The following is a 22,417-nucleotide window of genomic DNA, read 5'->3' as shown; positions in this document are numbered from 1 at the left end:
CTGTATAAATCTGGCTCAGTGAGAAATATCATAACGAACAGGGAAAAATAAATGGAGTACCTCATCCATTTGCTTTTCTTAAATTTTTAACTGACTCTGAATAGCTGAGCTTCCAAATGTAAAAAAATCACTGACAGATAATTTCTATTAATTTCACTTCCTTCAAAGCCCTCTGTAAATAGTAGCAAAGAACATCCATTCTATGATCACAGAAACACAGTAATAAAGGCACTCGAAAAGCAGAGTTTAATTCACTTCTGTTATATTTTGAAACTTAAAAATATAAAATTTAATCACTTTCATTCTAAATATTCTATAACATTTCATAGGCTTTTACCCATTATTTAAAATACACAAATTCATTAAGGCTCAAAAAGAAAAATACACTCCTAGAAAATTATAACATCAACTTAACGATTTGTCACTTCCCTAGACCTAAGCAAAATACATTTATGCTTAAGTAGTTGTACTCAAATTACTTTCCAAACCTATGTTGTTGGGGGATTTTCTTCACTGAAAATGAACAGAAAACACGTATTTGAGCATAATGTTTATGTGAAGCTGCTAAAATGCAAACTGAGAACATACCTCGGTCATTACCATATCCTGGCACTTCTTCACGTATTTACCATCTGCTTTGACGATCGTCTGCAGAAACCTCAGGTACTCCACGTGGCGGCCGTGTGTCTCAATGCAGTGCACGAAGTGCTGGACAACCCTCTCGCTGATTTCATTGCACAGATGGTAATTGTTCATGAAGATGTGCCGCATGGTTTCTGCTTCAAGGAGCTACACACAGAAGAATGCGCCCTTGTAATTCTGACAAGATCAATTTTCTATTTTACAGTAATACTTAGACCAATTACCTGGCTTGTGATCACTTTTCTATTTTATGCAAAACTGTAGTGAGTTTCCTGTGCAACTCTTGCACAAGATGCAATGAGATTATTCAGCATTTAAAAAAATAAAATAAAAAAACTGAGCTCACAAAGGAATTTAGTTGGAAAAGGGAGCTTATTATAAAAGTCAACATGTTGGCAACAATATTCTTGAGATTAATTTAATCATGTACTATTCAAACATGGCTCTTCCTTAGTATTGGCTGACACATGTTTTACACAGCAGAGATAACTCCACCTTTGAGTTTTTCATATTTACTTACTTGAGGCATCACACTTAGTCTTTGCTGTACCTTATCTTTTTCCTAACTGTGGACATAAAAGTGAAGTTGCCATCTGTAGGTAAGATTTGTGTAATTTTTCAAGTTTCTTTAAATATTCCCTTAATGGAAAGATACTCACTTTCAGGAGAAGCAGCCCCTACAAGGAATAAAATGAGGTGATGAAGATGAATATGGGGCCTCCCAGGTGGTACTAGTGGCAACAAACTTGTCCGCCAACGTAGGAAACTTAAGAGATATGGGTTCAACCCCTCGGTAGGGAAGATCCCCTAGAGGAGGGCATGGCAACCCATCCTAGTATTCTTGTCTCGAGAATTCCATGGACAGAGGAGCTTGGCGGACCACAGCCCATGGGGTCACAAAGAGTTGGACACAACTGAAGTGACTTAGCACGCACACATGCACAAGATGAATAAAATTCTATCCATTAATGTTGCCAAAAGAAATGACATGGACACTTTACTAAAAATACTATAAATATTAGAAGTCACTCAAATACTTACACCAGGGGTTAAGAACAAATTCAGATGTTTATGGAGGAGAACTTGATTCTGTGGATTTCCCCGACAGAAATTCTGCAGGAATGTGTGAGCCAGATTCATTACTTCATTCATCTTCTCATCGTTCTGGAAGTTTAAAAAGTAGTATATGATACAGAGAAACACACAGAGCAAAAATACTACCAAAGAATGTTTTTTCACACGTGCATTTTTTCCTTTGTTTTCTTCAGTGTTTTATGGTCTCCTTTCTGTGTCCACACCTCTCCCCATTTTGCAGATGTCTCTCCCCTCATCTTCATTCTACTATCTGTTCTGCTCCCCTTTTTGTTTCACAGTCCATTTCTCGTTCTCCCCAATCTTCCTACTTGTTCACTACAATTTCCCATCTCTGTACAAAGCCGCCCGTCTCCCCTGCATCTGTCCCCACACCTCCTCTGTTGCCCTGTTCCTCTCTCTCTGCCCTCCTCACTCTCCCCAGTTCTGCTCCGTTCTGCCTTGCATCCTCCAATCCCTCTCTTTCCTTCCCTCTCTTTGATTTACCTTCTTCCAGTGTTTCAGTGTACCTGGAGCTTCCTGATTCTTCTGCTTTCTATTCTTCCTCATTCTGCATCATCTCTATCCCCCTGTTTCTCCAGCTCCTCTCTTTCTTCTTCTCCAGGCATTTATCCCTCCTCCTCTGGGTCCTCTCCTGTTCTCATTCCCATATCCTGCTGATTTGCCCCCACCCTCTTCTCTCCACTCACCTGCCCTCTCTTCCCCACTCTGTAAATATACATATTTGAGTTGGTCAAAAAGCTCATTCAGGTTGTCGCATAGCAGCTTATGATAATCTCGAACAAATGTTGGCCAACCCAGTATTTCTGACCTTCCCTCTAGTCTCCACTCTCCCTTCTCTGTGCCTGCTTCTTTTGCTACTTATTTTGCCTCTTTTTTCATCTCATTCTTTTCCTTTATCTCTTTGCTTTCCACCCTCCTCTGCCCCCCACTCTCTTTCTCCCCCTCTTTCTCTTAAATTGTTTGCTTATTCACTGTCCTTTCCCAAAGTCCTATGATAGGGTACTTCATTGCTAATAAGAATTTCAATAAGAAACCTGAGTCTCAAAACTCACAAACAATGCAAAACTTTCTTCTTAACAGTTATCTTTTAAAATATCACTGAAACAACCTAAAATTTTTTTAGGCTAGGTCATGTGGTCACTCTCAGACACACAAAATGGATTTATGTTGAGTCACAGTTTATATTAAGATAATTCAATGTTTTCTTGTTTTCTTTTTTCCTAATCTGAGAGTCTAAATTTTATGCCATCTATAACTAAACCAACAGCTTAAGATCATTAATAGACTCATCTTCTCATATTTAAAATAGGGATGAACTAACTAGACTAATAATTATGTCCAAAAACTCCATTCCCATCTTGAAAATAGGAAGTTTTTATTTCAAAATATACTAGTATTTTCTTTTATGTTTGTAGTCCAGGCATAGTGAAAAAACATCAAAGCAACTTCAGCCACAGGAACACTCAATTCACACAGAAAAGTCAGCCAGTACAGAAGAATGGCAGGGGCAATTCTACTGGAATTGGTATTTCCTTGAAGCTGTCACCTTATGCTTTTTTCGCTTGTTTATGAACAATCTAGTTATTAAAACTGAGCAAACTCCAGTGGCATTTTTCACAGAAATAATTCTAAGATTTATATGGAACCACAAAAGACCCTTAATATCCAAAACAATCTTGAGAAAGAAGAGCAAAGCTGGAGATACCATGCTTCCTAATTTTAAACTATACTACAAAGCAACAGTGATTCAAACAGTATGATGGTGGCACAAAAACAGACACATAAATCAATGGATCAGAACAGACAACCCAGAGATAAACCCCAAAACATGTGGTCAATTAACCTAGGGATGAGCTCTAAGAGAGATGATATCACATTGTATGTGCTTTTCAGTGATGTGTAGGAAAATTCAACCTTTTATTCAAATTTTAGGTCATGCAAGTTAAAAATCACTTGGTTTAGATATTCTAGGCTGATGAAGAGACTGGGGAAAATGTATCAGGAAAGAATGAAAAAGAAGACAAGAATACACCTTGGGGAAAAGAGAACTTCTTAGTGTTGGTGAAATTGGACAGCGACATGCAAAAGAATCTACTATCTTATACCATATACAAAAACAGACTCAAAAAGGATTCAAGACTTAAATCTAAGACCTGAAATTATAAAAATCCTAGAAGGAAATACAGGCCGTATACTTTTTGACATTGGTCTCAGCAATACTTTTTGGATGTCTCCTCAGGCAAGGGAAACAAAAGCAAAAATAAACAAATGGGACCTAATCAAATTAAAAAGTTTTGACACAGCAAAGGAAACTATCAACAAAACAAAAAAGCAAAATACTGAATGGAACAAGATATTTGCAAATGATGTATCTAATAAGGGGTTAATTACACAAAAAACTCATACACCTTGACATCAAAAAAAAGAAAGAAAGAAAGAAATGGGCAAAGGCACTTAATAGACATTTTTTTCCAAAGAAGACACACAGATGGCCATCAAACACATGAAAAGATGCTCAACATCACTAACTATCAAGGACGTGAAAGTGAAAGTTGCCCAGTTGTGTCCGACTATCTGCAACTCCATGGACTATGGAATTCTCCAGGCCAGAATATTAGAGTGGGTAGTCGTTCCCTTCTCCAGGGAATCTTCCCAACCCAAGGATCAAACCCAGGTCTCCTGCACTGAAGGGGGATTCTTTACCAGCTGAGCCACCAGGGAAGCCCAATTATCAAGGAAGTGCAAATCAAAACCACAGTGAGATATCAACTCACACCTGTTAGAAAGACTATTATCAAAAACAGTAACAAGTGCTGGTGAAAATTTAGAGAAAGGGGAACCCTTGTGCACTATTGGTGGAGACATAAATTGGTATAGCCACTACAGAAACAGTATAAAGTTTCCTCAAAAATTAAAAACAGAACTATCATATGATCCAGCAGTTCCACTTTGAGTATTTTTCTGAAGAAAACAAAAACACTAATTCAAAAAGATATATGCACCCATATGTTCACTGTAGCATTGTTTACAATGGTCAAGATACAAAAGCAAACTAAGTCTCCATGACTGGGTCACAAGATGTGATACACACACACACACACACATATTGATAGACAGATATACACACAATGGAATAATACTTAGCCAAAAAGAACAGAATTTTGTCATGTGTGACAATATTGATGAACCTGGAGGGTATTATGTAACTGAAATAAATCAGAAAAAGACAAACACTACGAGTTCACCTATATGCAGAATCTAAAAGAGAAAATAAACAAGCAAACAAAACAGAAACAGACTCATAGATAACAGAAAACAAACTGATGGTTACTGGAGTGGAGTGGGATGGAGGAATGAATAGGTGGGAAAGATTAAGAGTTACAGACTTTCACTTATAAAATAAACAAAGGATGTAATGTACAGCATAGGGAATATAGCCAATAATATTGTAATAACTTTGTATGTTGACATCATTTTATGTTTATAAAAATATTTCAAATCACTCTGCTGGACACCTGAAACATAATATTGTAAATGAGTAATATTTCAATAAAAATATAATAATAAAATAGAAAACCCACAAACATAAAGTAGTAGTAAAACACTCAACACTATAGTTACATTTTTAGAAAATGGACTTCATTCCATGTTATATGCCTGTGTTACAATATCAAAGATAAAATAATTTGAATTATAAATACTAAGAAGTTAATACATTTGGCTGCTTTTCAATAATTCTTTTACCGTATTCTCTAACATAGTCTGAATTATACCACCTTATAAATATACGCATTAAAATGCACCTAAGTCAAACAGGGGGCAATTCAATAAGAGAAATGAAAAGTCCAAGTGGGTAGGGTGTATGGCCTGGCATGGTTGGTTTCCAAGAGAGATAAACAGGGCATCTACTCTCAGATGAAGGTCAGAGCCTGAGTGAAGTGCAGAGGGCATTCATCAGGAGGAAGAGGGGAGCAGAGACAGTGGAAGATGAGTTATAAACAGTATATCAATAAGTGAGTAATTACATTCACACACATATATTCTCTAGATCTGTCTACTTAGAGGACCTGAAGAAGCAAAACCCCCACAGAAAAAAGTACATTAAGTTCTCAGAATTTTTCTCCCAAATACCATTCTCCCCCAAATGAATCTGGAGCTTCCTGAAGAAACAGCTAATTCCAGGAGGAACAAGAAAAATGCAAGGTGAGCCTGGAACATTTTAATGTGCAATTAAGTGATGAATCACTCGAAGACTGATGAGGCCATGTTAGAGGACAGGCAACTAACCCGAAGGGGCTCCATTGACCCAATGTGGGACAATCAAAATGAAATAATGATAGAAACCTAATATAACCTATCATTTGAAATTAGCATCCATGAGTCCATACTAAAACAAATAAATAAATAAATGAATAAATCAAAGGTTTAATAAAAACAGACAGCTAATGGAAGCTGCAGCATAGCAGAGGGAGCTCAGCTCAGGGTTCTGTGATGACCTACAGGAGTGGGATGCATGGGGGAGGAAGCTCAAACAGGAGGGGATACGCGTATACTTACAGATGATTCACGCTGTTGGACAGAAAAAATCAACACACCATTGTAAAGCGACTGTCTTCCAATTAAAAAGAAATTACTTAAAAGATTAAAAAAAAGAAATTTTGATCAAAACTGGAATATTTACTTAGTTTCAAAGAACTGTGCCACAAAATATTTATTACAGAGGAAAACTGAGTGGCTCACAGTGAGAATTCTGGCAGACACCATCTTCATCAAGTGACCCAAGTAAACATCACCGGTCATGAGGCAAATCAAAACTGCACGCTGTCTGATAGGAAACGGTGGGCAAAACTTAAGTGTTACTCCTGTAACGTTCCTGCCAAAGATGCATACTGAATCAAACCATGAGGCAAAGTCAGATGATCCAAATGAAGAGGCAGTCTTCAGAATAGCTGGCCTGTCTTCAAAAGTGTCCAGGTCATGAGAGGTCCAGCATGAGGAGGTTTAAATGGACATGACATGAGACAGCACCTGTTTCTGAAGCGGATCTTTTTGTCAAACAGGACGTGATTGGGATGATGGGAGCATGTGAACGGCTTCTGAGGATAAGATGGCAGTAGAATGCCATGTTCCTTCTCAATCTGGAAGGGTGTTATGGGGTGATGCTCCTAGGGAATACATACTAAAGGACTCAGGGGAGGTAGGGCATCAGGTTGGTAACTTACTTGCAAAGGGTTCAGGGGAAAATATTATTTGCAACTTTGCTATACTGAAATTGCTCCAAAATTAAAAAAGGAAAACAGAACCTAAAAACGTACCTTTTCATAGGGTATCTGCAGCAGATCCAACACTACCGAATGGGCTCCCATATTTTTCAATAATCGTTGATGTTGATTGCGACACTTTTTGTTCTGGACGCAGAGTTTACTGAGCCTAATCAAAATCTTTCCAAACAAGAAGAAAATCATTAACCATATAAAATACAATATTAAATATAATCAACAGACAAAACTTTTTTGCCATGCAAATATAAACCCACATAAAACTAGTTGCTGACCTCCTTTACAATCCGATAGTTGTTGCTCTTATTGCTGTCAATCTGAGGTTTCTTTGTTCCATCTTGCACTGGACTTAAAATGTTTGAGTCCTAAAATAAACACAAAGATGTATTTTATGTTCTGTATAGCTTTGTAATAGATTTGGTTCTTTTGCAATAAATAAGAAATACATTTTGAAATTATTTTGTGATGAATTTATTATTCAACTTAAATGTTTCTTTGGTATTTTTTTTATCTCATAAAAAGCTCCTTAGCTTCAAGGAGTCATGCAAATGACCACTTCCCAATAACAACCAAATTACAAGATCTGGGACTTCCCTGGTTGTCCAGTGGAATCTGCCTTCTAATGCAGATGTCGGTTCAATCCCTGGTTGAGGAAGTAAGATCTCATATGCCATGGGGCGACTAAATCCATGTGCCTCAACTAGCAAAGCCCCCACATGCCTCAGGGGAGACCCAATGCAGCCAAAATAGAAAAAAAAATTACAAGATCTATGGCATTACTAATAATGAATGAGTAAGTTAAAGAGGAAAAGGAATAACAGGTAACATCCTCAGTGCATTTCCTTATGCTAAATGTACCAGACCTTATATGGCCTATAGAAAAAGGAATGGTAAAATTCCAGGGCACAGCAGGCAAATTTTATTATCAGGGATAAACTGCTGGAAATAAAAAGACTGAAGGAGCATATTATAATGAAGCATAATTTCAGAGATGCGAGGTAAAAACACCTTAACCCAAGAATTCTCTGACAGGTCACCATGACATTCTTAAGAGTCATGACTGGGAGTTGAACAACCACATATAGACCATGAAAATGCAAAAAAAGAAATAAAATGTAAATTTAAAATAATATTTTAAATTAACAAAGCATACTAATAGGACCTACAACACCAGAAACATTTTATTATAACAACCATTATCTGCAGTAGCACAATAAAAGACAAATATTAAGGAGTGTACATATTTTAAATACCAATTATTGGAGTCATCATATGAAAATAAAACACCAGTTATAATACAATCTCCAAACATTTACTAATCCTTAATGCATGCCTGGTACTAGACAATGGTGAGAGGATATAAAAGAAATAGAAGATATGGTTCTTCCCACAAGAAATTACAGTCTACCTAAGAAAGCAGGGAGAAATATGAAAATAAAGATCTGAACTGAGAGAGTTTGCTTTCACAGAGACAGAGAGAAGGAGAACAGATATAATTTTAGACAGCTTTATGAAGGAGGGCAAGTTCAAGCCAAGGTCTTGAATGATGAAAACAATTCAGTTAAGTATGAGAGACAGGCGGAAAGGCAGCGGACATTGGTGAGGTGAAGTCACCTTACCCCAAAAGTGTTCTAGAAAGGAAAGCACAACGGTGTGCAGAAAATGACAAGAACTGACAAAGCAGGCTGCCAAAGTAGGCAATTAGGTGGAGTGGGGCCTGACCACCTCCCCGATTTACAACTAGTGCAAAACTGCATTTGGGATGAATATCAAGTTCAATGTGTATTCCTGACTACACTGAAGGTGCTGGGCTCTCACAGTTAAATGGGACGCCAATCTAAGCTTGCTGCTGCTGCTGCCAAGTCGCTTCAGTCGTGTCTGACCCCGTGCAACCCCACAGACAGCAGCCCACCAGACCCCTCTGTCCCTTGGATTCTCCAGGCAAGAACACTGCAGTGGGTTGCCATTTCCTTCTCCAGGTAATCTAAACTTAGGAGAAAGTTAAAAAAAAAATGAAGTTAATTGATACAATTTTATTTGTCCCTATTTTTCCTACTGCACTCCATGACAAATCACAAAATAAATGCAAATCAAGAAAGAAAAATCATTGTTTTCCTCGCTAGTCAAAGATTTCTGATCCAAGGTTTCAAGCAAGAGAGTGACTTGGTCAGGTATGGAGTTATCACCACGGCTCAGTAAGCTCCATGTCTCTCGGACTTTTCTCCAGGCAAACATCGTCCAAGACAGAGGCTCCTGATCTGAACTCCATCTTAGCAAATGACTCTTCTCTCATTTTACTGAGCATAAGAAAATTCCCCTACATGATGCTGTCTCTTCTGCATTTGAAAACATCCGGTATCATCCACAAAACTGTCTGCATTCCCTGCTGTGGCTCAGAGAAAAAGAACTTTTGAAACTCAGATTTTTAAATTCCATCTCCCCTGCCTTTTCTCTCTGATTCATCGCTGATTCTGCAGGTGAACTGTTTCTACCCTCTACTGATTCTCTCTGAACTCTCTGAAACTACACCCCAAGTTGAGGCTAACTGAGCACTTCCCATGACACTGCGCATTCTGGGAAGTCATCTTGCATCTTGGATTACTACCTCCACTGAGTTTCTCAAAAGAATAATCTACTGTACTAAAATTGTTTTATGTGTCAATGACTCACAATTACCAAAACTGTCTCTAGCATCTGATTCTCTGGTTCACTACCGTTGTCTTTAAATTCCACTTTGTTTTATTATGACAGGATATTCTCCAAGATTTTCTGACCACCTTGTCTCTTTCACTGAATGGAACTGGAACCACAAAATGTTAAGAATAAAAACACTGAAAGCATTAACACTCTTCCTATTACCTTCCAGGGTTGTGTCATCTATGCTAATAAATCCTAGGAAGGAAATGAAAGCAATCCAATTTCCACCCTAGGTAAACAAAAGAGGAAAAAGAACTGGAGATAGTATCTACAAGACAATAAACACTAAGTAAATCCAAAAAAGTTACAGAAGAAAATGTAAAAATATATATGTAAGTGAGGCCAATGTATTAATAGAAGAGGGAAAGGGCCCCAGTGCCTCATATGAATGGAAGCTATTTGGATGGAAGAGGTTGGAGGTCACAGCATGAGACAAACAGGGTTTCTACTTGATAGAAAAATAATTTATTGATGAAAAGTAGAAACTGCAAAGGTAGAAACATAATTTCCTTTTTCTGATCACAAAGGTGAAGGTTGAATTTTGAAAAGGCCATATTCATTTTTTTCTGGAAGAGAAAAAATATCAAAGAAAACTAAGTTTGTATTCCAATCCAAGATTAAGATGTTACTAAGTCTAAAGACTGACAATGCTCCTAAGGTGGAAAGGAGATCTTTCTGATATATTTCAACTTTTTAAAAAATCAGTCAAATATACAGGCAAAGCTTTGGCAGATATATTTAAGTCTATTTTTCAAGGAACGGCCTGCAGAAAAAGCAACTGTCTTGTTTTAAGAAAAGTAATCTCAGGGAAGATGTACTACATTGCAAAAGTTACGCTCTTTAGTTCTGCCCAAGGGAGGATGTAGACAATGCTAAACTTCCTAAGTATAGGAATTATAAAGAAAAATTATTTTAATTTAAAATTGCCAGCAGTCAACAAAGGAGGCAATGCTGGAGAATTCAATGAACGGCCCCTTTTAATTCCAGAAAATAATTCAATGTAATTAAACCAAACAAAAATATTAACTCATAGAACATCTGGATGATCCCAAAGCAGCAATCAGGGGAATTTAAGAAATATGTAAACTATATAACTACAGTTAGGTTTTATTTTCTTATTTAATGCCAAGATGCTCCAAGTAAAGTTGACCTGTCTTCCTCCAGAAAGGAAAGAAATTGATTATATTTTTTTATATCCTATACTACTTTGTCCCTAGGTTAGTGGCCAAATCTAAAAAGTCCTGACTCTATTCTAATGACAATATATTAATAAGGTGTAAAATGTAGAAGTGTAATTTATGCAGAATCCCAGAGTTGAGGAGGCTCAGGAAAAAAATGTGTAACACTGAGAACAGTGTCATGCTTATAGTAAATATCTAAATTATGCTTTTGACAACAGTGATGAAGAAAGGCATTGCAAAAATACTTGTACTTTACTATAATTGTTTCCTATCATCTGGAAGAACTTGAATTTATTTCCTCTAATGGAATATGGGAACCACTTAGTCAAGTGATTTTATTGAGGCAGCTTGATTTTTAATTGCATAGTATATACTGTAACATACTTTGGCCACCTGATGTGAAGAGCCAACTCACTGGAAAAGACCCTGATGCTAGGAAAGATCAAGGGCAGGAAGATAAGGATATGACAGAGGATGAGATGGTTGGATAGCGTTACCAACTCAATGGACATGAGTTTGAGCAAACTCAGGGAGATAGTGAAGGACAGGGAAACCTGGTGTGTGGCAGTCCATGGGGTCACAAAGAATCAGACATGACTTAGTCACTGAACAACAACAGTAACATAAAGCAGTATATTCAGAAACAGCATAGCAAGGATAGTTTAGAAGGGTCTAGAAATTTCTGGAAGAGTCTAGAAATTAGATGGTCAGCATGGATCTAGACAGGCTCAGAGTGAATACCTAAGCAAATACTGGCTCTGAACATCACGTTGCTCCCACACTTATTTTGCATCAGGCAAGGAAACTCTTTTTAGATAAGTAGCAAAAATGATATAAGAAAATAATATTGTATGAATCAAATGGTGAACTAAACATGGGCACAAGTTATTGAGGATCTGGCTCCTTAATTTAAACAAGGTCAATCATACTTTTAAAAAAGAACTTTCCAAATCCTACAATGTAGAAATGCCTGCATCTACCACAGCTGTGATTAAAATAGTTTAATGCATTTCTTTGCAGTGAAGTGAAAGGATGTCCTTCTTCAGCAATGACATCAAATCAACAAGACTGGAAAGCATTCCACTCACCATCTGGATCCCTAGCCTTCTCTTCTTGTATCTACTTCTCAACCTAATCAGTGGCATCATTTACCAATCACCCTCCTCCCAACTTCAGATGTCAAATGCCACACTTTCTCCTTCTCACCTCCCTCCAAAACACTAAAAAAAAAAAAAAAAATCTAATAATCAGACTTTGATGCTTGACTGACCAACCAGATTATAATTTAATTGAAGCTCTTCATATTAAATATCACCTCCTTCAGACAACTGAATGACTGCCCTGCTGTGGGAGGATGAGGTATTTTTTTTCTCCCATCCATCTAAAAGTTACATCACATATCAGCCATTTAGGATGATACTCAAGGGTTTGCAGAAACTCTTACATCATCCTGAATCTAATTATCTGACCTTAGCAGTAAAGCTAAGACAGACCCTCATGGGGTCATAATCGACAGTTTCGGCTTCCCTGGTTGATGTCTAAGGTTGCTCTAAGACTTGGTGAGGACATTAATACTAGCAGGTAACCTTCCTCCAGATTTCCCTCAACCCGGGCACAAATTCCTACCCTTCTAGAGGGTAAACCATACTCTCAGTCTTACTCCAAACCTGTTTGGTTTCCCTTTGTCCCAAAACAAATACAAATATTGACATTTTTTTTTATTCATTTGATGTCATTTTAATTAGTATTTGATGATGTTTAATCAGACGTCCTAGAAAACACCACAAATCTCTTTGACTATCAGTATCTCTGATAAAGTAACGAAAAAGGGTGTGCCACTGGAGTGCTTTCTCTTTGCTTAAAGTGATACTCAGAAAAACAGGGAAGGTACTGACGACAGGTATGTTCAGTGTAAACTAAGAGCTGTTTTCATAGGCGTGCAATAAGAACCCGCTATAGCACAGTCATGTACAATACTTTTTATATAATACTTTCTATAATACTTTGGTGGTTTAGTCACTCAGACATGGCTCCTCTGTCCATGGAATTTTCCAGGCAAGAATACTGGAGCGGGTTGACATTTCCCTCTCCAGGAGATCTTCTTGATCCAGGGATTGAACCCAGGTCTCCTGCACTGCAGGCAGGTTCTTTACCAACTGAGTCACCAGGGAAGCTATAATACTTTTTAACATGATCCTCAGCAGTATTATATAAAAGGTAGAAAGGAAAGGCAGCCCTTTAGTTAGCAGGGTGGCCAAGAATAACAAAGCACCGTGCAGGAAGTGAAAAGAGCAACGCAACAGAGCCCTCAGAGAATGCGCCTAGCACCTGACATACGTGAGGGAAGCAACCCTGGTCGCAGTCATCTCAGCGCAAACCCCGACGCGGCTGTGAGAAGAGGGCTGGATGGACAGAAGCGGGGGGAGGAACCAGCACCTTCTCTCAACTCCCTCTTCAGCAAGCAGGCATTACAGAAATGTTGTTACCTGGCCCTGGGCCATAGGTGTGCTCTGATTTGAATGAATCAGCTTCTGTAATTTCCTTCTAAGCCACGTGCTGAGGGAAAAAAACAGAGGAAGTAGGACTCCTCGCTACCAGTGAGGCAGGAGCTAGCTGGGCCTCAGGGTGAACATCTGGTTTCTCCCCTGTGGACAGAGACCCTAAAGTAGCAGGAGCAAGAGAGGAGGTGAGCCCTGTCCAGGTAAGAGATGGGGCCACATAGTTCTCATTCTCGAAGTCAAGGAGACCTCCCCGACTACATATACACAGAAAGGCTCCTGGAGATCAAAAGAGAGGGGGCATCACATTTTAGTAAGTAATCTCAACCTATCCACAGGCCCCTCTACTAGAATCCATCTTGGCTAAGAGCCGTGTGCACTCATATGGGAGGACCCTGAGATATACCAAATATGGACTCGGAACCAGGCAAAGCAAGATGACTGGCCAAAGGAAACCCAGAATAAATGCCCCATAAAAGGGATTCAAACCTCCATGAGGGCACGACTCTCTCTCTGAGACCACCCATGTGTCTACCCACACGCATTCTTTCTTTTCCATTAGGAAGGGCGCTTATTAAAACACTTGACTTCTTTCACTACTTTCCATCTCTATGTGGAAATTCATTTCTACATAGCTGACGGGCCAGGGCCTTGTCACTGGGCACTGGTCCCTTGAGGTCTAGCTGCGTGGATTCAGCGCTCTCACTGCTGAGGATTGACCTCAATCTCTAGCCAGCAACTGAAACCCTGCTTCAAGTTGTTGCAGGCTAAACACACCTGAGATCACCAAATTCAAATGAAACTGAGAACAAATGGCAAAGTGGAAAAAATGAATAAAATAGTAACTTTCCCTACAACATGAAGGGAAATAATAAAACAGCATTAAATTTTAAATGCAGGCCAGAAGACAAGAGGGAGAAAAAGATTCTTATCCCGGAAACAATTCAAAGAAATCAATTCAGGAAATAAAAGCACTACATTTAAGAATTTGCTTTACAGCCAAATAGAAGGAGGATGTGTATAAGTAGCATTTGGCTCAAGACTAAAAATTAGTTTTCAGCTGCATGTTTTGTTAAAGGACTTATTAAAGTTGACACTCATGTGCAGATATCACATTCAGTAACATCAACTCAGACATAAAGGACAAAAATATGTAATCTGATATAACCAAGTAAAATAAACATACAAGGAGGTCAAGGGCAAAAACAGATAATGAAGAAAAAATTCCATAAAAAGAAAATTCACACAAGCACTCTCCCAAATGAATGGATAAAAGTTCTCTATCCAATTACCATAGAGTCCCGCATAAGTCAGATCATCTAGGATGATTCTGTCTGAAACTCATGGACACTTTCTGCACCCAGCCATGAAGGTTAGACATTCAATCAGTTTCTTTTGCCAAGAGTCAGTTGGTCAATCACAAGTTTTGCCAGAGAAACCAAGTTTATATAAAACTATTTCCCTGCTGTGCAGAATCAAAGTCCTAACACTTGGGAAAGCATAGCTTTCTTTCAAGATATCCTTCGAGAGGGAACAGCCTCCTTGCCTGTTTGCCTCATCAAAGAAAAAAGATCAGAAATGGTCGACATAGAATGTAAACCGGGCTTCGCTTTTAAAGAGTAACGGGATGTGGAGGTAAGACAGAAACCATCAAACAAGGAAGGGCTGTCAACAAAAAAGCAGAGGGAAAGAAGAGGAGGGAAGCAAAAGGGGAAGGAGAGAAGGAAGGAAGGAACTAAGTTCATTCTCTCAGAAAGGTAAACCTGCAAACTAAAATTTAAATACTTGTGAGGAAAGCGAATGTTAAGGTAGATAACAAAAAACTCAAAAATGAGACTCTGTCATTGCCAGGGAAATGAAACAATGAAGAAACCTTCTGAAAGGACTTTAAAGGATGTTTAAAATGGGCTTCCCAGGTGATGCTAGTGGTAAAGAACCTACCTTCCAATGCAGGAGATCTAAGAGACTGGGGTTTGATCCCTGGGTCGGGAAGATCCCCTGGAGGAGAAAATAGCAACCCACTCCAGTATTCTTGCCTGGGGAATCCCATGACAGAGAACCCTGGAGGGCTACAGTCCATGGGGTCACAAAGAGTCAGAAACGACTGTAGCAACTCAGCATACACAAGTACATGTTTACAATAATCATAGATACTAAAATAATAAAATTAAGACATGCAAAAAAAGAAAATAAAATTACTAGAAGGAGCTATATGAAAATAACTGCTACTAGGGAGCAGACTGGATTGCTGACAGAGTGAGGAAGCCGACTTTCCACTCTCTATACTTTCACACCTTTGGATCTTTGATGTATGTTAATGTATTGTTCATTAAAATAAAATAGTAAAGAATGGAAAAAAATAATCATAGAGATAAAATGAGGAATAACCTCAGAGAGGTGGACCCCTATGTGGCTGCCGCATGGTCAACATCACAGCATCACTTGGCAGGGAGCAGGGAGAGATGCAAACCAAGGGTCAGCAGAGAAGGGAAGGCATGTGTCCTCCAGCCTTCAATCACCCTAGAGAGGTGTGACTGCTCTGCTGGACGCCATCCCGGGGTCTACATTTCTGAATAACAACCTCTGCCCCATCTCGGCACAACTTCTCACAGGGCAAGCTGGAGAATAAGGGGTCTCTGAAGGTACACAAAACATCCTGGCACCAGGCAGTCTGGATTTAGGTGCCTGCTGTTTGCAGGAATTGATCAGGATCACCAGCTATGAGGCCCATACAAATGAGACTCCTCCTGCTGAGAGGCAAGAGCCAGGGTCCTCCTGAGAAGTCAGATCAGTGCAGGGCCTCTTGGGAGAGATGCTCGTGCCCCATCCCCCCACCCCCACTCCAGGAAACAGGAGCCAGCTTGCTGCCTAGGCAACCCAGAGTAAGCCCCCAGGGACACTTTCCAGTTAATCTGCCCCTTGCATCATACACCTATTAAAAGGACAAAAAAAATTATGAAGTGAAAACACGCAGATAAGAATCTTGAATGCAGAGATATGAAAAAAATCAATTAAAAACTCCCAAAGAAAAAACAGTCCTTGATGGAAAAACTAGACAGTTTAAAATAAACATCAGACTTTAGATTGTGAAGACTAAGTTTTTGTTTTTTTTTAATGTTAGTCACTCAGTTGTGTCCAATTCTTTGAGACCCCACAGACTACAGCCTGCTAGAATCCTCTATCCGTGGAATTTTCCAGGTAAGAATACTGGAGCAGGTTGCCATTTCCGTCTCCAGGTGATTTTCTGAACCCAGAGATTGAACCTGGGTCTTCTGCACTGCAGGCAAATTCTTTACCATCTGAGCCAGGAGAGAAGGCCCCCCCGCCACCCTTTTATTTTTTAAAGGCGCAAGCAGCCATTTGTAGAGATAAATATATATACACACACAGACACAGAAGCACAATCATTGTGAAGGAAAATTAACAACCAAAATATTTAACACAAGTGGGAACTTCTGTTAGAAGTCCTGTGATGCCTCCATGGCTTGCTTTTTGATTCTTTATAAAGAGACGGATGAGCATAAAGGGCAATCCTGATTTAACCCACTCAGATCTGATTTCCTGAGTTAATCCCTCCGTCTTATATTTAGAAGTCAACATGCATTTGAATGTGATGAACTAGTAATGCTACAGAGACTGTCAACTTGTTATACCCTAGCTTCTAAGTTTTCAGCAACGATGCCCTTTTTAATACCCTTGAAGGTAAGTTAATAGGGAAACCCTGTAAGATGGAATAGGTAACAAAGCTCATAGGTACTAGGGATGCAGTGAGCTTACCAGAAGACCCAATCTACCCCATCCTCCACTGTGTTTATATGAGATCAACTACAATACTAGGATAATTTTGGTTACACTGAGATTTGGTAATGTTAGTAGGTGGATTATCACAGCTTCCCAGGTGGCTCAGTGGTAAAGAATGCACCTACCAATGCAAGAGATGTGGGTTCAATCCCTGGATCAGGAAGACCCCCTGGAGGAGGAAATAGCAACCCACTCCAGTATTCTTGCCTGGAGAATTCCATGGACAGAGGAGCCTGGCAGGCTGTAGTCCTTGGGTCACAAAGAATCAGACATGACTGAAGTGACTAAAAAAGGCACGGCAGTTCAGTTCAGTTATGGACCCAAATAAACAAAATTTATCACTGAGGGGGAAAAAAATACTTTTATGCTATTGGAAATATTTCTTATTACCAAAATGAGACTCACTGTACTGTTATCTGGTTTTCTGATGTCTAAGCAGGCACAAAGTTAGACCATTATGAGCTGTTTTAAAACAATGGCAATCATCTTGTGTTTAGAGCCTTTGTAAAGATTTACTACACAACAAAGGATTATTATCTGTACTGGCTTGCCAGAGTGCCTGCTGCCTGCTACTGGCTGTTTCCATTGATATTGTGATATATTTCATCCTGTTTACAATAAATTGTCACTATCTCTGGCAGTTGGTTCATTGCATAACATAGATTATTTGGCTGTGTACACGTTAGTAACTCTGTAGTTTCTCACTTTTTCTTCCCATATTAATCCAGGTAGGAAATGTACCATTCTCCTGGCTTCTCAACTCTTCTTACGTCCATTTCCACTTTTGTCTCCCAAGCTCATGCTCACCTAACCTCACATCTGAATTTGAACAGGAGGCTCCTAACTGGTCCCCACCTTTAGGCTCTTTTGGCTGAGCCATCCTTCCCCCAAATCTTCAAGGGTTCCCAATCTCCAGCCACTTCAAATACAAACCACTTACTCCTGTTGAGTTCTGCTTCTCTTGTGATTATTCCTGAATTACTAGCTAACGAAATCCTCCCAATCTTTTATTTATTTTTCTTTTTGGTTTTTCTTGAAGTATTCACTAACTTTATTCATAATATAGAAGTGGATGAAGGCATCAGTTTGTACACATGAAACTTATACAATAGTACATGTCAGGTATGTCTCAGTAAAGCTGGAAAAGAAAAAAAATTTTTTAATTAGTTGGAGGCTAATTTACAATACTGTAGTGGTTTTTGCCATACATTGACATGAATCAGCCATGGATTTACATGTGTTCCCCAACCCGATCCCCCCTCCTGCCTCCCTCCCCATTCGACCCCTCTGGGTCTTCCCAGTGCACCAGCCCTGAGCACTTGTCTCATGCATCCAACCTGGGCTGGTGATCTGTTTCACCCTTGATAGTATACTTGCTTCAATGTTGTTCTCTCTGAACATCCAACCCTCGCCTTCTCCCACAGAGTCTAAAAGTCTGTTCTATACATCTGTGTCTCTTTTTCTGTTTTGCATATAGGGTTATCGTTACCATCTTTCTAAATTCCATATATATGTGCTAGTATGCTGTAATGTTCTTTATCTTTCTGGCTTACTTCACTCTGTATAATGGGCTCCAGTTTCATCCATCTCATTAGAACTGATTCAAATGAATCCTTTTTAACGGCTGAGTAATATTCCATGGTGTATATGTACCACAGCTTCCTTATCCATTCGTCTGCTGATGGGCATCTAGGTTGCTTCCATGTCCTGGCTATTATAAACAGTGCTGCGATGAACATTGGGGTGCACGTGTCTCTTTCAGATCTGGTTTCCTTGGTGTGTATGCCCAGCAGTGGGATTGCTGGGTCATATGGCAGTTCTATTTCCAGTTTTTTAAGGAATCTCCACACTGTTCTCCATAGTGGCTGTACTAGTTTGCATTCCCACCAACAGTGTAAGAGGGTTCCCTTTTCTCCACACCCTCTCCAGCATTTATTGCTTGTAGACTTTTGGATAGCAGCCATCCTGACTGGCGTGTAATGGTACCTCATTGTGGTTTTGATTTGCATTTCTCTGATAATGAATGATGTTGAGCATCTTTTCATGTGTTTGTCAGCCATCTGTGTGTCTTCTTTGGAGAAATGTCTGTTTAGGTCTTTGGCCCATTTTTTGATTGGGTCATTTATTTTTCTGGAATTGAGCTGCAGGAGTTGCTTGTATATTTTTGAGATTAATCCTTTGTCTGTTGTTTCATCTGCTATTATTTTCTCCCATTCTGAGGGCTGTCTTTTCACCTTGCTTATAGTTTCCTTTGTTGTGCAAAAGTTTTTACATTTAATTAGGTCCCAACCTTTTAAAACAGTGAAGCCAGGCTTCCCTGGCGCCTCACTAGTAAAGAATTCACCTGCCAATGGAGCAGAGATGGTTTGATCCCTGGTCAGGGGAGGAGCCCACTTGCCACACAGCAGCTAAGCCTGAGCGCACCACAGCTATTGAGCCTGTGCTTTAGAGCCTGGGAGCTGCAACTGCTGAGCCCTCAAGCCACAACTACTGAAGCCCATCTGCCCTAGAGCCTGTGCTCAGCAACAGGAGAGGCCATGCAATGAGAAGCCACTGCACCACCACTTGAGAGAGGCCCCTGCTTGCCCTAACTATACAAAAGCCTGTGCAGCAATGAAGACCCAGCTCAGCCATAAATAAATAAGTAGAACAGTGAAGCCTTCTCCACACAGTCACGCCCACACTGATGTCTCCCTTTTCTGTGATACAACAGTTCAATATTTAATCACACATGTGTCATACTGTTTTCTGGGTGTTATTCTGTGTGTGCCATCTTTGAGAACGAGCATCGTATCTCAAATATTAGATTTGATTCTATATAGTAAATGTTAAGAAAGGAAATGAGAAATTCAGGTGTGTACAAAGGCATGGAAGCATGATGGTGAAGGTATGAAGTTGTACCTTTAGCAGAATGTTCAAAAGAAGAGTGGTGCTCTGGAGAAGCATGAAAGCAATCAAGGAGAGCAGGTTCAGATATGGTCTGATCATAAGTCGTGTCCAGCTCTCTGTGACCCAATGGACTACAGTCCACTGGGTTCCTCTGTCCATGGGATTCTCCAGGCAAGAATACTGGAGTAGATTGCCATGCCCTCCTCCAGAGGATCTTCCCAACTCAGGGATCGAACCTGAGTCTCCTATGTCTCCTGGACTGCGGGCGGGTTCTTTACCGCTGATCCACAGGGGAAGCCCCAGACATGGTCCACACTGACTCAAATCTAGCATCAGCAAAAAGATCTTACAAGGATAAATACATGGGTTCAAAATACAGAAGAGTTTTCTACTTTTAAGAACTGTCTAAAGTAGAAATAAAGAGAAATCTCTGATTACACAACATTCAGAAGTGATGGATAAAAACAACATTTAAACTCTCTCTCTCTCTCTCTCGTTTGTTTGTTTTTGGCTGCACTGTCTTCACTGCTTCGAGCAATGCAGCGAGTGGAGGCTACTCTTCCTTGCAGTGCGTGGGCCTCTCACTATGGTGGCTTCTCCTGTTGCGGAGCACGGGCTCTAGAGCACCGTGCCTCAGTAGCTGCAGCGTGTGGGCTCAGGAGCTGTGGCACACAGACTTAGTTGCCCCACAGCATGTGGAAGCTTCCCAGGCCAAGGATCGAACCCATGTCCCCTGTACTGGCTGGCGAATTCCTACCCACTGGACCACCAGGGAAGTCCCAAACCATCTCCTGTTACGAGAAAGAAACAAATGGAGGCCAGAAACCAGAAAAATACATGACATTTCCAAGTAATAATCAAGCACTGACCCATTTGTTGGCCTTTAGGGCATCAGCCAGAGTTGATAACCAACAATTGAGTTTTAACTTGTCACACACATACACAATGCAAAGAGTTGGGCATGACTGAGTGACTTTCACTTTCACTTTATGTGTTGTTAGACTCTATGGGTTTTGACACATGTGTAATGTTATGTATAGTATCATATAGAAGAGTTTCATCACCCTAAAATTCCTCTCTGCTCTACCTGTTTGTTCCTCTCTTTTTAATCTCTACACCCCAGAACCTCAGAGGAACCCATGATCATTTTACTGTCTCGTGTATAGTTTTTCCTTCTCCAGAATACAGCTGGAGTCATACAAAATGTAGCTTCTTCAGACTTCGTTGTTGTTCAGTTGTTCACTCGTGTTTGACTTTTTGCAACCCCACAAACTGCAGCACGCCAGGCTTCCCTGTCCATCACCATCTCTTGGAACTTGCTCAAACTCATGTCCATTGAGTCAGTGATGCCATCCAACCATCTCATCCTCTGTTGACCCCTTTTCCTCCTGCCTTCAGTCTTTCCCAGCATCAGTGTCTTTTCCAGTGAGTCAGCTCTTTGCATCAGGTGGCCAAAGTATTGGAGCTTCAGTTTTAGCATCAGTCCTTCAAATGAATATTCAGGGTTGATTTCTTTTAGGATTGACTGATTTTATCTCCCTGCTGTCCAAAGGACTCTCAAGAGTCTTCTCCAGCACCACAATTCTAAATCATCAGTTCTTTGGCACTCAGCCTTCTTTTTCAGACTGGCTTCTTTCATTTAGCAATATACTTTTGAGGTTCTTTCATGTCCTTTTCTAACCTGTAAGCACTTTCTATCGCTGAATACTACTCCGTTGTCTGGATACACTAAAGTTTATTTATCCTAATTTATCTATTAAAAGACCTCTGATTGCTTCCAATTTGGGGCCATTTTGTGTAAAGCTGCTGTAAATATTTGGGTGTAGGTTTTGAGTTGGTATCTTGGGGGCTGAAAGCTGGCATGTTTTGCTCCTTACAGTATGCGTGATTACCTCAACCTGTGGCCAGAGGGCGCTGTGTGCCTGAGACGTCTGAAGGCAGGAGTCTGATTTAGCGCCCCAGTCTTGATTATTTGCTTAGAGTTAACTTGTCTTTCTGAGTTGCAGTTACTGGCATTCGTCTTCAAGGAAACTTACCATGTTGCCCAGAAGCTTAGAACTTTCTGATCAGGTTTGAGGTTACTTTTCTTACTTGGTAGATGGAGGGTGAGATAGAGGATGACCTGGTTGGATGGCATCATCACTGACTCAATGGACATGAGTTTGAGCAAGCTCTGGGAGATAGTGGAAAGGGAAACCTGGTGTGTTGTGGTTCATGGGGTCACAAAGAATCGGACATGACTGAGCGACTAAACAACAGCGATAACAGACGGAGGGTGGAGTCTTTTAGAGCTGTCCTCCGTTTCCAGTGAGCCCAGAAATATACTTAAAATAGG

General features: G+C 39.9%; 1 protein-coding gene across 2 annotated transcripts in view; it reads right to left on the bottom strand.

The window, feature by feature from the left end:
- ITPR2 (inositol 1,4,5-trisphosphate receptor type 2) overlaps nucleotides 1–22,417 on the bottom strand; it is a 562,671-nt gene that overhangs the window by 296,177 nt on the left and 244,077 nt on the right. For both annotated transcript variants that reach the window (XM_065940048.1, XM_065940056.1), the window contains 4 exons: nucleotides 7,292–7,381; nucleotides 7,053–7,178; nucleotides 1,684–1,806; nucleotides 589–789 (listed from right to left, as the gene is read on the bottom strand). In XM_065940048.1, the coding sequence (XP_065796120.1) occupies nucleotides 589–789; nucleotides 1,684–1,806; nucleotides 7,053–7,178; nucleotides 7,292–7,381 (540 nt within the window). The remainder of the gene's footprint in view (nucleotides 1–588; nucleotides 790–1,683; nucleotides 1,807–7,052; nucleotides 7,179–7,291; nucleotides 7,382–22,417) is intronic.

The sequence above is a fragment of the Muntiacus reevesi genome, chromosome 1, assembly GCF_963930625.1.
Source record: "Muntiacus reevesi chromosome 1, mMunRee1.1, whole genome shotgun sequence".
NCBI lineage: Eukaryota > Metazoa > Chordata > Mammalia > Artiodactyla > Cervidae > Muntiacus > Muntiacus reevesi.
This window is presented reverse-complemented; position numbering and strand designations above follow the sequence as displayed.